A 16,413-nucleotide genomic window follows, 5' to 3' on the forward strand; every position below is an offset into this window, starting at 1 on the left:
ACAGAAAATGTGAAACAGAGCAAATATGTTACAAAAAAAATCTGCAATTTGCACGAGAACTGGCCCGCCAATTGCGCCAGCGTACACTTAAAACCATCGGAAACCCCAAAGTCTAATGACAAACCATCCAAAAAAAAATACACTCTAATGCAGAACCATCCAGAAACCCCAAAGTCTACTGACAAACCATCAATTAAGCTCAAAGTCTAATGACAACCCATCAAGAAACTCCAATGTCAAAAGACGAAGTATCAAGAAGCTCCGAGGTCTAATGAAAAAGACTGAAGAAAACTCCTGTCTAGTCATGAACAAAGAAACAAGGAGGCCAGTCTCGTCATAGGATAGTGTGATGAATGAAAAGGATAGTATAGCAGCCACGATTGCTTTTAAGATCAAGAAAAAACAATCAGCAACTGAACGTTTCTAAAAGAACTTCCTCTGCATGTCCCCAGAGTCATAGGAAAGTCTGAGCAAGCAAACCAACTACACAGACAAACGAGTGTGTGTGTGTGTGCGTGTGCGAACATGCGCCCAAACTTTTGGTCTGGCGGGCCAAATGTTGTCCAGGGTGAAGTTTGGCCTGCGGGCCTCACTTTGAGCAGCCTTGGTATTGACCTTTAAATAAAAGCTACTCAACTCCTTAACATGATTGCTAAAAGTACTGGCATCTCCCGCTTAACTATTGCTGAAAGTGTTGCCCTTTGTCTCTCTCCATCGCTAAATTACATCATGAAGTTAATGAACCCAGCAACAGTTAAGTGAAGAAAAAACTAAAAAACATGAATTAATCATTCTCTAATCTCGGACACCCAGAACTAAAATCTGTTACGTAATTGCATCAAATGCTTAATAAGCTTAATGTACTAACAAAGCATCGTCCCCTCTAAACGGAAACTCAAGCCAGTTTCAGGGAAGTCTATGGGCCAAATGTCCCCTCTGGGCTTACATGGGGCTGCTGATTAGCACGGAAGAGGCTTTGATACGGTTCTAGCCGTGCTCCACCTACCCAAAGGAGCATTTAATTCCGTAAACGAGATGAGGAAAGCATTTGGGAGCAGGATGAGCAAGGAATGAGGGGGGCGTCACTGAGCCAGAGAAGATATATAAGTATCTTAACACACACGAACGCTCTCTGAATGACGCACAAATCAAAACACACATCTAATATGCTCTCTCTCTTGTTCATACACATGGCACAGACACACCATCAGGGGATCACACGTGTCATATCAGGTAAAGACGGACACACACTCAGTACACACATACAGCCCACACACACACACAGCCCACACACACAGCCCCCCCCCCCCCCCCCCCCCCACACACACACACACACACACACACACACACACACACACACACACACACACACACACACACACACACACACAGCCAAGGACAGAGGAGGACATTGAGGAGTTGCAGAACAGCATGGCTCTCAGGCTAGACGAGAGCAGCTTGTAGGGGGCTGACCTCTGCATATTGACCTACAAATTAGGTCAAGCTCCTGCCTCTCCTCAATGCTTCCCACTGTTTACGTGCTGGAGTGGAGCTATTAAATGGCGAGCCTCTCTTCCTTGGGCAGCCGTATCCTCATGAGTAGATTACGACAGCATTGTCAGAGGAGAAAAAGTGTGCACTCAGCTGTTAACTTTTACCTCTCGCTCCTCCCGGGGCTTATTACCCTGTCAGGAGGCAGGAGGCGTTTGGGACACAGAGGAAAGAGTGACAGTTGGTGTATCGTTCTTACGAGACCCCGTCAGAAACTGAAGCAGCAGAAGAAAAAGTTTCAGTCATTGTGCTCAGGTCCTCTAAGGCGATTGTGTTTAAACTCCCCTGAATGCTGAGAAACCCTCAGCCGTTTGACTCCTGTAACCCACTCCTAACCCCGTCCCACCGCCCAGAATACACTCAAGAGTACTCAGAGCTGGCCCCACAGGAAACGATTATCCAGAGTTTAACTCTGCTCTGAGGGCAAGACAGGGCAACTACTATCAGGGAATGGAAGGAATACATACAACATATAAACGTGCTGTAGTGTGTGTCTGCCCAGACCTACGGTGCTTTTTCTGCCACACACTCCGCAAACTTGACAGTGTTCCATGCTATAGTCCAGTCTCCAGTGGGTGTGTGTTGGTGACTGTGTGTCTGTCTGTGCTTACCTTTAAGTGAGTAGCTCTTTTGAAGGCCTTGCCACACACTCTGCAGACGTGGCACCGGTCCTTGCCGTGGGCCTGCCTGCAGTGGCGTCGCAGCGTGTTGGCACTCTGACACACCTGATCGCAGTAGAAACACTGGTTCTGCTTCTGGTTCTCCCCCTGGTCCTCCTTCCCCACCGCCTGGCCCTCCTCTGATAGCTGGTTTCAACACAACACACACATTATCCTACCCACCACCCTGTCCTTCTTAGACATCTGTTAACAACACAACACACCTACAGGTACACGCGCACACACACGCGCACAGTGACTGACTGACCCTGTATACATTGTCGGGTTGTCCCTCAGTGGCCTGGGGGTGATGACTGATCAGTATGACCTGCTGGGTGGAGCTGGCCTGTTGTCCTGAGAGATCCTGGTCACTGAGCACAGTTTGGTACTGCTGACTCTATGGAGAGAAGATACTCACTGTTACTGTGTGTGTGTGTGCGCACACATTTTACTATACTTGTGAGTACCAGAAGTCCTCGCAAGAATAGTAAACCAACTAAAATTCAGAGAAATGGACCTCACTTGTAAAAAGTATATTTTAGGCTTAGGTTTAGGTTTAGGGTTAGAGTTAAGGTTAAGGTTAGTGTTTAGGGAAAATGTGATTTTGAATGGGAATCAATTGTTTTTCAGAGTGGTTACCTGTGTATGTGTGTGTGTGAGCGTATGTGTATGTGCATGATTGTGTGTGTGTTTCAGAGTGGTTACCTGTGCGTTGAAGTTGAGCGTGAATTGAGGTTGAGCGTCCAGCATACCCTGTGTGTCTGCCAGTGTGAGAGTCACGCTGCCGTCGCTGGCCATGCTCGACGATGACATCACCAGGCTCTGGGAGCCAGCCGTCTGCGATAGGGAGGTGCTAGGCGGCAGGCTGGTGACTGACAGGAGAGACAGGAAGTAGGTGAGAATTTAACTTGACAGAAATACTTGCGAGATTTTAAAAATACATTTTGAATTGGCAATGCATTTTCAAATCGGTAGAATGATGCACTGTGGCATAGGACAATCGCAAGGAGAGCACGCCAGCGGAAATTGACTGGGAGTGGATTGGGCAGATGCCTGAAAACGCCACATGAACAGCAAATACGTGAAAGAAAAGCACATTTTATGAGAAGATATCAGATAATTTACTTGTTCTCTGCGGCATCATTTAAAACGGTGATGTGACAGTGTCAAGGGAAATTAGGCCTAGCAGCTTGCCCACACTCACAACTACAAGGAATCTTGGCAACTATGTTCCACGGCGTAAAAATGTGAAAGGCCAAGAACCCCTTAGGCCTAAACCTCAACGAAATCTTGTAATGAATGACGTGGAAATTGAGCAAGTTGAGGTGACTAAACTGCTTGGAGTAACTCTGGATTGTAAAACTGTCGTGGTCAAAACATGTTGATACAACAGTAGCTAAGATGGGGAGAAGTCTGTCCAAAACCTTAACAACACTATCAACAAGGCAGGTCCTACAGGCCCTGGTTTTGTCGCACCTGGACTACTGTTCAGTCGTGTGGTCAAGTGCCACAAAGAGGGACGTTGGAAAATTACAATTGGCTCAGAACAGGGCAGCATGGCTGGCCCTTAAATGTACATGGAGAGCTAACAATGATATGCATTTCAATCTCTCATGGCTCAAAGTAGAGGAGAGATTGACTTCATCACTACTTATTTTTGTAAGAAATGTTGACATGCTGATTGCGCCGAGGTGTCTGTTTAAACTACTGGCACACAGCTCGGACACCCATGCATACCCCACAAGACATGCCACCGGAGGTCTCTTCACAATCCTCAGGTCCAGAACAGACTGTGGGAGGCACACAGTCCTACATAGAGCCATGGCTACATGGAACTCTATTCCTCAGGTAACTGACGTAAGCAGTGGAATCAGATTTCTTTTAAACAGATAAAAATACACCTTATGGAACAGCGGGGACTGTGAAGAGACACACACACACACGGGAACAGACACGCATACGCACACACGTACATTGTTGTATGGTGGGATTATACGTCTTGATTTGTAGATATGTAGTGGTGTAATGTAATATGATGTAGTGTTTTATCTTTTGTTTTATGCGTTACGTAAGTGCCTTAATGTGTTTGGACCCCAGGAAGAATAGCTGCTGCCTTGGCATACAAATACACAATTCATCCAACCAAAGCTTTACTATCTTCTCATCCTTTCATAATATCTCTCGATTAGATGACTCACCATTGTTAAATAAGAACACATGTGTAAAATGACCAAACTCCTCTCAACGCCTATTCATTGTTTGTCACAGAATGTTGCCCACTTGAGTTGAGAGGAGAGCGATGACGACAGCTCAGAGAAGTTGACGAAACCCCACAAGTGATGAGCGTTGAGAGGTACTGCAATCAGCGTGTTAATTGACCCATCTCGCCATCTGAACGAATCACTCAACACACTTTACGTCACAGGCCCTTCACTGTGCGCTCCCAGCGGGCTGCACAATGGGTGAGTAGATGCAAACACACACACACAGCAGTCAGTGCTGCGGCCAATCCTTACCAGTCATGCCCGCGTTGCTCTGAGGTAGGAGGTGGTCATTGCCAATGGTGAGGGTGGCACCTGTGGTTTGGTGGGATGCCAGCCTGATCCCGCCAATCATCTCTCCACCACCAGGGGCGCCGTGCTGCTGGAGGAGGTCTTGACCTTCAGGAAGAGAGAAAATGCATTTGATCTCCTTGCCCACAGTGCCGTGACTAAATTATATTCCCCCCCACCCCTTTTTGCTCTTTCTATGTCTGCAGTCTTCATCTCTCCGTTTTTGGTTTTGTTTACATTCATGCAAAGTTTGGTAACAGAATGACGGCACAAGAATCACAAACCAGCATTCTGTTATCAAACTTGGCATCTGTGAACTGTTCGTCAAGTAAATGTGTTTTTGTCAAATGTTCTGTGGAAATTGTTAAAAGTCACACTTGTGCATAGAGTTGTATGTTTCACTTTGAAATCATTGGTTTTTGTTTGGCATCAAACCTTTTTCAGTCTCAGCATCACTCGGCTACCGTAGGAGAGGAGAGAATAGGAGAGGAGAATTCTATTCATACATATTTTGTGTATCTCACGATTAAGTATCCTTGAAGCGTTGTTGACGCATCTGTGACAGTACCAATTATAGTCTCATGAAAAGAGTTACTGACCTTTTTATCCGTACAATTTTTGTGAACTTGGTTTGTTGAATTAAGGTGAAGAGAAAAATAGATGATTGTGCTCCTGTGAGCCAGCTTGTTTAGCTGCCACGTGTGTGTGGGCATGAGCGAGTGAGTGCCTATGGTGGGTGTCTGCTTGTGAGCATGTTTGTCTGTAGCTGCGTGTGTGTGTGTGTGTTTTCCCAAAGTGTGCACTGTGTACAATATGTAACTTTTTGGGCAACATGACCAAATTCACATAAAAAGGTGTGTTATAGATATGTCCTTCTCATTGAAAGCAAACCTAAGAAGCGGTAGATCTGTTCTATGTGCGCCTCTTCTATGCTTCCCTTTCTTAAGTTTCGTTTTTGAGTCTTTTACTTTCGGGTTTTGCAAACTAGCTTCAAACAGCTGAAAATAAAAAAATGTTGGTTATGGAAAATATATTTCTCAGCGGTTTAGATGATACAATGATTTGCTACACTATACTTGTTTGTTTTGTCACATAAACTGAAATTACGTCAACCAGGAAATGGCAGAGCAATTCCAGCATAGTGCATCTTTAAAAGCATATTGGATTGGTGCAAGCATTAGCTGGAGAGTTTCCTTCTTTGTTAAATCCATGATGGGGAGCGTGCAAGTGTACACTTTGGGAGAAGTATGGAGAATAGGGACAGATCATTTGTGTGTGTCTACCTGATATGGTGAGTGTGATCTCCTGGGGGTGGTTGCCTGCAGCAGTGTTGCCCCCAGCAGCAGCGTTGGCCTGGGCCTGGGCATGAGCTAGAGCCTGGGTGAGGCTGGAGTTGTTGATGGTCAGGGTGATCTCCTGAGCACCATGAGCCCCACTGGACACCAGGCCTGGAGCACTCATCACATGGCTCAGGTCCTGATGAGAACCTAAAGGAAGAAGGAGAGAAAACAGGGAGATACAGAAGCCATCATTAACTAATTGACTCTCTTCACTTCTTTCCTTCCTCTCTTTTTTTCTCTCCTCTCCTCCCCTCAGCCCCCATCCCTCCCTCCTTCTCCCATGGCTTGGGCTGACACCCTATGCCGTCAATGTAGGTCCAGCTGGTGTGAAAGCATGGCTGTGGAACAAACTCGTTGTGACAGTTTCCTCAAGGTGGGGCCACGCATCACATACCACTCATATCAACAAAAGAAAGCTGTGGAGACCAAAAGAGAGGAGAGGATATGAGCAGAAGAGACACCGTCAGCTGCATACATTAGTTAAGAAACACTTTAGTAAAACATCTACCCATTTTGAGTTTGGCTGCAAGGAAGCAAAAAGGATTCGGTGTCTTCAAGGAAAATCCAGAATTTCATTAATTATTCTGTGTGATAATGACCATGTTTACATGCACACCAATATCCTGTTATTATTCACAATACTCAAGTATTCTGTTTTTGAGTTGATGCATATAAACATCATATCCCGTTTACAATAACCCGAAAAAGCTTGCATCCCGGTTATGCGAAACCCGGATGAGATGCCTGGGATATGCTGATCGAAGACGGGCTACTGTGGCATGTAAAAATCTTATCCCGTTTAATGTTCTTTTTGCGGTCTGCGCAGGCTGAGTTTTGCTTTTCACGGGTGTTGTGTGATGATGTTTTCATTTGATTGTCAAACAAATCACTTCAAAAAGCAGGCTCCCTTTGCAGTTCCATCCACCATAATATATATTTTTTTATTCTGCTTATAATTCCCGACATTTGGTAGTTTTGTCAACTAAAGTTTGATACATGCAGCTTCTCTTCTGTCATAACTTGGTGCCCCAGAAGACGAAATAAAGTAGTGCTCACCAGAATAATGTCTTACATCGATAGAATGAATGCAGTAGTAATCTAGTGAACTCCTGTAAAGTTGTCGGTTTCGTTTAGGGACCGGGGCAAAAAACGCAACAACTCCAAAACAGTCCTGTTTCAAAATGTCCAAATGTTATCAGTTTGACCGGTTTTAAGGAAATTAAAAAGCTGAGAAAATTACGAAACACGTTTATGAAAAGACTTCTGTTCGTCCTGCTTGCGTAACAGTGTCAAATATAACACATGACACGCGCAGTCACATTTTCTCAAGAGATGCTGACAGAAAGAATTCAAATTTCTCCACTCCTGTTCGAGACAAAATGTATAACATTCTGTTGTATAATTTCACTGCCAGAAATGTAACAGTCTGCAGGATTTAAAATTATATTATGCTACATGTGAAAGGTAATAAGCCAAAATCAGTGTCCATATTTCAGTTACTATTCGATTTAACCCATATGACCTTAAATAAGGAACATTCTGTTTATTCATGGTTACAGGGATACTCATGAGCGGGATATCAAATGTGCATGTACACAGCTTATCACGGATAAGACCTTAAGCAGGATATGAACTACTCTCTGGAATACAGTGCGCATGTAAGCGTGGTCAATGTCAGTATAGGAATGCATATGAGAGGTATGGGGGAGAAGACGGGAACACCAGGCACCTGTGTTGACAAAGAAAATGTATGCATCCGTTGAAGGAACAGGTAAATTGAGTAGAAAATAAATGCTCCATCTTGAAAAACGTGAATGCTGACATACACAATGTTTTGATCATGTTAGTATAGGAACAGAAATGCAAAATTCCGGGGTGAAGACGGGACCACCATGCACCTGTGATGTCGTGCTCGCCAAGGCTGCCCATGGTGACGTGGCCGGGGCCGACAGCGGAGGGCTGCAGGGCCAGGCTGGTGAGCGGGTGCAGGACCACATTGGAGCCGGACACCGAGGGGTCTCCCGTGGACATGAGGTGGACACCAGGGTGGCTGGTCAGGCCTCCGTCTCCTGTCAGGGCGTGGGAGAGGAGACCTCCCTGCTGGAGGATGGCTGGGTCAATCTGGAGGGGATGGGAGAATACCAATGAGTCAACACGAGAGAGCGAGAGAGAGAGGTGAAAAGAGAGGTGAAAAGAGAGCGCGAGAGCGATAGGGGAGCACAGGAGAGTTAGGACAGATGATGAAAAAGAGGGAACAAAGGGAGGAGAGGTGGAGCAAAGGAGGGGAAAGAGAGAAGGTGAGAAGTAGGTGACAATGGCAGTGACACGCGCACACACACACACACCCCCCTCATTACCTGCAGTGTGATGTTGTTGATGTTGCTGGAATCGATGCCAGAGATCTGGACGTTGGGACACACTAGGTTGGCAGAGGTAAGCTGGAGGTGGATGCCCTCCAGAGTAGCCAGACCCTCCGACAGAGACACTGTCAGATCACCACCCGCTACAATACAATCACAAACCACACCATTAGATTAGAAGACCTTTACGATCCCAAGCTTGGATAATTCGATTTGCATTTTAAGTTTCACAACATCAGTAAGGCACAAAATGTCATCAAGTTTATACACAACACATAACGGGCTGTTATAAAAATCAGACTCCCATTCTGTGATATTTATAGACATTTTCTATCATTTAAATGAATCACAAACACCCATCTATTCTGGAAGAATGCCACTTAGAAATGCACGATGAGCCCAGTTCAACTGTCTACACTCTAAACCCACCGTAAACCAAAATGTAAGGTGTGGGACTTTGAGAAATAACTTCAATGATTTAATTTAATGCAGATTCACGTAATAAAAAAACCGAATGGTAATAATTCCCGATTTTTCTGTGTTTGCTCAATGTGCCTTCTGTCTGCTCGAACAGATAAGAGGAGTGGCTCAGAGCAACGTATCATCCAACGGGGGATCTTCGAGGGTACTAGGGGGCTACATGCGGAGAGAGAGAGAGAGAGGCTGCCAGTAGCACCCCGAGTTGTGTGCCAGCGATGAGCACGGTGTGTGGAAGCCATTTCTAAGTCATTTCGAAACCCTACTAGATTCTCGAACAGCGCTGTGAGGGGAATTCATTTCATGGCTGCTTTTTTTGGATGGCTTCCCCCTCGCCGCCAGTTTGAACAAACGACAGATTCGAGGTGAAGTGAGCCAGAGTTCAGTCAAAACATTTCAACTCTTAAAGTGTTGATGCTTTTCAGACTCCACAAATGTTGTTTCAGACTCCTTATTTCGTCCTAGTCCGTAGATCTAACTAGCAGATACGTCATACTGTAGTTGTAGCCTAGAATGTCTCAATGAATTGGATTGAACAAATATTTATTTTCCATGAGATGGAAACTTGTCTTTGACATGAGGCTCACACAAGGAAAACGACAGGAAAAGTGCTTTTCAATATTTGCAGAACATCGGTCTTGCTTTTGAACCAGGCGTGAAAGACGTCGCCTGGCTACCCAGACTCCTTGCTCCAGCCAAATGCTACACCACACCCATGGACGTTAGTTTCTTCTCCACAATGAGTCTGGATCGGAGTGCCTCATCGACCCCTCACCGAATTCAAACACATTCGGGCCGTCTTATTGGTCCAGAAACCAATGGGTTGGGCCAGAGCCAGAACACAAGGGGGTAAAGCGTCAGTTTGGAAAATTGCCATTGGCGTTGATACTCTGATTGGTTAGAGACGATCCAATCGCTGATGACTTTGTTTTATACAACACCCCTCGTGCCCCTCTTCACCACAAACAATTTCAATGATGGCAGTCTCAGACTAAAGTATGTAGTGAACGACAGAGCAGTGGAATAATTTTGTGTGAGTCATCAGGCTATGAAAGACAAGCATGTCCTACTTTACTACCAAGTATTCTGAAAAAAAAAAGTATGAATACTTTTTCCATTCTACTGGACTAAACTATTTGACCTCACTCTCAATTTACTGAAATCCCCGAATATGACAACAGTGACAATTCTGCCTGGAAATGAGACAGAGCAGGCAAAACAGTTGAAATGACACTGTTACAACCAGGAACTGGTTGAAATGACGACAGTATGACGTCATTTCGATGTAATGTCCCACAATGTCCAGCTCTATTTCCTCGTAATATCCAGCTCTCATCCTCCCTCTCCCAGTGTATCTGTGCATCTACAGCCAAACACGCCTAGTGCAGAATAGGCAGGTTGTGGTGTGCAGTGATGAAGCACCTCTTAGCACTAAGCATGCATGGCCTCAGGCCTAGTGATATGACACTAGCCCAGTAGCTGTAAACACCAGTCATCAGCTCTTCCTGGCTGGCTACTGAGAACAGACTGTACTTGGACTCAGGCTTCAAACCTCTCCTCTCAGTCTCAAACTATGGTTTGAAATGTAGACTAGGCTAGGGCTGACTGTTCAGGTAAAATATGGTTGCTATGCTGATCAGCACTTGGGTGCACGCTTCATGTCAATAGTGGAAGGGGTGAGCTAGGCTTGCATAGGGTAATAAGTATTGGCAATAAGAATGAAATAATTCTGTGTTTGTGACAATGGACGGTTGTGCGAATGTGTGTGTGTGCCAGGGTCGGGGTGAATTCCACCTAAACTCAAGTCAGGAATTGAATTGTATTTATACATTTTATGGAGAGGAATCCATGTGCAACTCAATATATTAATTGAATTGGAATTGACCAACCCTGATGTGAGTGAGTGAGGGAGTGACTGAGTGGGCCCTTACCTGACATGGAAGTAGGGAGGATAGCCTGGCCCACCAGGCCTTGCTGCAGCAGGTTCTGGTCAAACTGGCCTGCGAGGACCTGGTTGGCTGGGAGGTAGATGTTATGGTCTGTGGTAGTAGCCTGGAGCAGGCCCACAGGGTGCAGGGTCTCTGGGTTAACCGGGTGCTGCTGCTGGTTCTGGTTACTTCTGGATGATGCCGCTCGCTTGGCCTTCCGACCCTCTGAGCTGGGCCGGTAGTGACACTGGATGTGGGTCTTGCGGTGGCCTGAGGTGCGGAAGCGGAGCTCGCAGAAGGGGCATTTGAAGGGCTTGGAGCCCGTGTGGAGACGCATGTGGACTTTCAGACTCCCTTTGGTGGAGAAGGATGTGTTGCACATGTGACAGTTGAACAGCTTCTGACCTGCAGGGAGAGAACAGAATGATAGCATTGTTAACGGTAGGTTTCTTCTTGTTTTCCCCTATAGTATGTAGCCCTAACGGGGATTTACTGTGTACCACCGATTCTCATTATTTGACATGGTAGGTTTGGCAATAATGTGTCTGAGGTCTGGGATCGAGTGAGGTTTGTTTGGAGTGGGGGTTGGGTGTTAGGTCCAAAATGTGTATTGTGACTCTAGATTGATGTGAACCAATAAAAAATATATATATTCTCAAAAAACTTTTGCCAATGATGTCCTGAAACAGAGAGTTTGAATGTCATTGTTCCATTGATGAACGTTTCGCACCTCCGTTCTGACTGGCTGACAAGACGCCTTTTCCTCAATTTCTCCCCTAGAGTACCAATAAAACGAGTCACTTTTCTAATTACTGCAGTTCCAAAAGTTAATTCAGACGTCCCTACAGAGAATACTAATCCACAGCTCTTCAACAATAACTTGGGACTATTAGGCCTACTTAGCTAATGTCTGGGCCTTCTCATTAATCAGGGAGAATGAGTGTGTCTGCTCCAGGGTCAGAGTGTCAAACCACAGTAATTACCAGAAGAGAACAAGGTGTGAGGAGATATCTCCTCATATACCTTGAATAACAAAACTTTTCTGCTGCCATCTTGCGCCGGCGATCAAACCTACAACTCCGTCCCATAAATCACCGGGCACAATTACTCCCCACTGCGCCGTTAGACGAAAAGACATGCAAATGAAGCAGATTTAAATATTGTTCATAGTAAATTAGGACTACGTATCCAAGAATTTATAAAACTCTTGTTTTTGAGTACGGATCCGCTTTCACTGCATTTACTGTGTGTAACTATTAATGTAACTATTAAATCATGGATCAAAGTGCACTCTACACCCAGAGTTGGACCATATTGAGAACATATTGCAGCTAATGTAGTAACAACCCTAACATCACTTAAGCTAATTAACAGGGACAGATCGGCCTACGCTACTCCCACGGTGGCATTTGAACTAATGTTTCCCTCCTACGGTGTTCCCTCTGATCCCCCCCCACTCCATCTGATCAGGTGGAGTGGAAGAACACACAGTGCACTACACGCTGACCTGTGTGGGTCTTTATGTGGCAGTCCAGGGTGGACTTCACGGTGAAGTTCTTCCCACACTCGTCACACTTGTAAGGACGCTCTCCTGTGTGGATCCGGATATGTCTAGAGAGAGCGAGGAGGGAGGGAGAGAAAGAGCGAGCGAGAAAGTTACTCGTGAACATTCCTGTTAGAATGGAGAGCGTGCCAGGGGAACGCTTTAGGTTAAGTTTCAGAGTCTAAGAATTCATTAAAAATAAGTTATTTAACTTAAAAGAAGATTAATTAAAAGAAGGTTCACATTCTTTTCATTAAAAAAATACAGTGTAACACACAATGCATTTATCACCTGTGGCCATTCTGATGTTTTCCTATTTTAATTTGGCATGCTTTGTGCTTACCAAGGCTCCCAGGAAATTAAACACATGGACGTCTTCTCTCCTGAATTTGAATCTGCAAGGTTGAGGCACAAGGCCACTGACTCAGCAAAATTGTTAGTTTACTCCCTCTCATAACCTGAGCAGGGATACGTTTATTTTTATATTATGACATTTTTTTGCTGACAAAGCAGAAAGCTTCCTATGAGAATGGGTAGCTTGTCAGGGTAACTTGTCTTTGTCAAAAACACGTCAGCTTTATTGTTTTGATAAAAGAGCACCATGAAATGAAGTGAATACATCTTTGTTGCAGCCATCCCTGGGGTGTTGCTGTCCTTTCCCCTTGTTTTCGGTAGGCTTAGTGACTCGATAATTATACGAGGCTACTTTTGAAGAGCTTCCGAAATGAAAAGCTAAGCCTATCCCATAAATACTTCCATACGGCCTTGAGTTATGGCTGGTCGGACGAAGCCATGATGATCATTACTTAAGATCTGACAAGCTCATTATTTAATATCTTAATAGCCCAATCTAATATTCTTCGCCATTAATTGCAATCAAACTTTTATGGTCCAATAAAACTGAAGTTCATTTCAGTGAAACCTATTCTCTTGGTAGCAGAACATTTTATGCTCGGATTGCAATGAATGAACGGACCGAAAATGTCACTAACTTAAAGTTACTGCCCGAAAACACTGCACTAAAGAAATTAGCAGTTGATATGGCACCTCTGTCCATTTCATCGCAGTATTTCTTCTTCTTCTTCTTACAAGATGACTCCATAAAACAATGGGACAATTCCAGCTGTCAAACTAGATCCTACCTCTCCTCACTCCGCTCCGCTCATGTTAAGCGGAGGCATCATTCCTTAAAGGGGCAATCTGTGATTGCTACGCCCATGATATATACCCATTGATTTTTGAAGAACATCACATGCCTCATGAGCTTAGTTCAACTGTCGTACCCCATCAGAAAGCTAAATCTAACATTGTTTTACTCCAATGTAGTTGTAAACAAACACTGTATAGCCTCAAAACACGATTTAAAATATACATTTGCAATATACATGGTCAGTCCTTGCATCCAAACATCTTTCTTTGAATTTGAGAGTGGTTACATTTCTCCAGACCCATCACTCAGCCGTTTTACCCAAACAGCGATGGGGGACGGCTGTGTTATTGTTTGAACTGCAGATTGACGCTTTAAGAAACATTTCGCACTGTCACGCACTGTTCACACACCGGTGCAACACTAGTGCCAAACAAGAGGGAAATGAAGAGGGAAACAACTAATTTCTCCAGCGCCTGACGATGACAATCGTTCACAGGGGAGATAAACAAATAAAATTGGCTGTTTAACAGCTTGTTCGGCGGTGATCTCACGAATGAACTCCCCAGTAAACACGTGTGTGTGTATTGGCAGGTGATAAGCACCCCAATAACACGAACCCTGTCAGCCAGCCTGTGAGAGCTGTGGGCTGTGTTAATAACTTCAGATAGGGTCTATTGTGGAGCCCCTCTCAGAGCAGAGGTCTGCAGTGGAAACTGTTGTAGTGACTGGGAGGAGGGCTCTTCTTCTGGGAGAGAGGTTGGGTCAGGGCTGCAGTTTGGAGCCTGTTCAGGGCCCTGTAATTGGGCTCTCTGTAGTGGAGGGCTCTTCTGGGATATAGGATGGGGTGGGGAGACAATGAGCTGGGCATTGCTCTTTGAGAGGTCCAGGAGGAGAGGGCGGCTGGAACGACAAGATAACTCTTCAACTGCTGGGAAAGACAATCATGACAGAATAATGTGAAGGAGAGAGAGAGTGAGAGAGAGCGGTGGAGATGGACGTAGACTCACGGGCTGGACTGCACCTGAACATGACTACAGAGACACCAGTATTTCTACTTGCACATTATCATCTGCTCATCTATCACTCCAGTGTTCTATCACTCTGTTCATTAACTTGGCTTTCGAAGACTTTAGAAAGGCAGGGCAGGATGGATATAGGTCTATAATAGTTTGGGTCTAGAGTGTCACCCCCTTTGAAGAGGGGAATGACTGCGGCAGCTTTCCAATCTTTAGGGATCTCAGACAATACGAAAGAGGTTGAACAGACTGGTAATAGGGGTTGCAACAATGGCGGCGGATAATTTTAGAAAGAGAGGGTCCAGATTGTCTAGCCCAGCTGATTTGTACGGGTCCAGGTTTTGCAGCTCTTTCAGAACATCAGCTATCTGGATTTTGGTGAAGGAGAAGATGGGGAGGCTTGGGCAAGTAGCTGCGGGGGGTGCGGAGCTGTTGGCCAGCCGTAGAGAAATGCTTATTGAAATTCTCGATTATTGTGTATTCATCAGTGGTGACAGCATTTCCTAGCCTCAGTGCTGTAGGCAGCTGGGAGGAGGTGCTCTTATTCTCCATGGACTTTACAGTGTCCCAAAACTTTTTGGAGTTAGAGCTACAGGATGCAAATTTCTGTTTGAAAAAGCTAGCGTTTGCTTTCCTGACTGACTGCGTGTATTGGTTCCTGGCTTCCCTGAAAAGTTGCACATCGCGGGGACTATTCGATGCTAGTGCAGTCCGCCACAGGATGTTTTTGTGCTGGTCGAGGGCAGTCAGGTCTGGAGTGAACCAAGGGATATATCTGTTCTTAGTTTTACATTTTTTGAAAGGGGCATGCTTATTTAAGATGGTGAGGAAATTACTTTTAAAGAACGACTAGAGCGGCATGAATGCCCTGGTTGCCATGGTAACCTCCATTAAAGGAAAATCCACCCAAAACCATTAATTCCTATAATTTACAGTGTTAAATAACAATATTTTTGTGAGAACAATATTTTTGTGAACAAATGTTTTATTTTATTGTTATAATAAGGTTGGTACCAACATGTGAAAATGGATGTGGAAACATGGAAATCTGTTCAGCATGTGAAGTAGCTAGTTAGTTGTAAAATTGCCAAAACAAACGGCACTATCAATTTAGAAGTCTACAATCTCACCATGTTCAACCTGCAGTCTGACATTCACAACAGCACCATGCAATGCCCCCTGGACTGAAGAGGCAGACAAACAGGAGAAATGTGCTAGACCCTCTCTTCAATTACACATTTCTCCAGGTAGGAATATCGCAAAAATATGATCAATGGCTCAATCGAAGACAACCTCTCGCGTTATGACATCGGCCAGTATTTAAATCTGACATGTATGACAGATTTTTTTTTTTTTTTGTGATCTAAAAGTCATATTCCTATTAACTTCCAGTGTAGTGAGATGCTTCATACCCGCCGAAATTCTGCCTGCTTGAACAGCGATAGCTCAGATACACATGAAAACATGAAATTACCCATGGAATCGATAGAACATCGCTCAAAATGGGTGAATCTTTCCTTTAAAGGGGCAGCTGATTTCATTTGTCTCATCTGTGATATTTTGATTAAAAGACTAAGGTCACAAAAAATGAAATAGCATTGGGCAATATACCACATCACTTCTTGCTAGTAGTACATTTCTTATTTTAGAAGCATGCTCCTCTGTTTTGGGGGGGAAGGTTTTGGTGTAATTATGGAGAAAAAAAACATTTTGGCTAGTTAAAATGAGTGGCTGGTCAATTTTTAAATCTACCTGCCACAGAATGGCTGGCGGAACAAAACGTTAGTTTCAGGCCCTGAATAGGACAGAGAAAGAGAGACAGAAAGTAGATGAAGAG

At 44.7% G+C, this 16,413-nt stretch overlaps 1 protein-coding gene across 1 annotated transcript in view; it reads right to left on the bottom strand.

Moving 5' to 3' along the window:
• LOC120047119 (zinc finger protein 236-like) overlaps positions 1 to 16,413 on the bottom strand; it is a 92,241-nt gene that overhangs the window by 11,095 nt on the left and 64,733 nt on the right. The window contains exons 21-29 of the mRNA XM_038992657.1: positions 12,375 to 12,478; positions 10,871 to 11,272; positions 8,460 to 8,605; positions 8,001 to 8,223; positions 6,046 to 6,249; positions 4,727 to 4,870; positions 2,916 to 3,082; positions 2,479 to 2,607; positions 2,163 to 2,357 (exon numbers count right to left, since the gene is read on the bottom strand). Coding sequence (XP_038848585.1) covers positions 2,163 to 2,357; positions 2,479 to 2,607; positions 2,916 to 3,082; positions 4,727 to 4,870; positions 6,046 to 6,249; positions 8,001 to 8,223; positions 8,460 to 8,605; positions 10,871 to 11,272; positions 12,375 to 12,478 — 1,714 coding nt within the window. The remainder of the gene's footprint in view (positions 1 to 2,162; positions 2,358 to 2,478; positions 2,608 to 2,915; positions 3,083 to 4,726; positions 4,871 to 6,045; positions 6,250 to 8,000; positions 8,224 to 8,459; positions 8,606 to 10,870; positions 11,273 to 12,374; positions 12,479 to 16,413) is intronic.

This window comes from Salvelinus namaycush, chromosome 5 (assembly GCF_016432855.1).
Source record: "Salvelinus namaycush isolate Seneca chromosome 5, SaNama_1.0, whole genome shotgun sequence".
NCBI classification, from domain to species: Eukaryota; Metazoa; Chordata; class Actinopteri; order Salmoniformes; family Salmonidae; genus Salvelinus; species Salvelinus namaycush.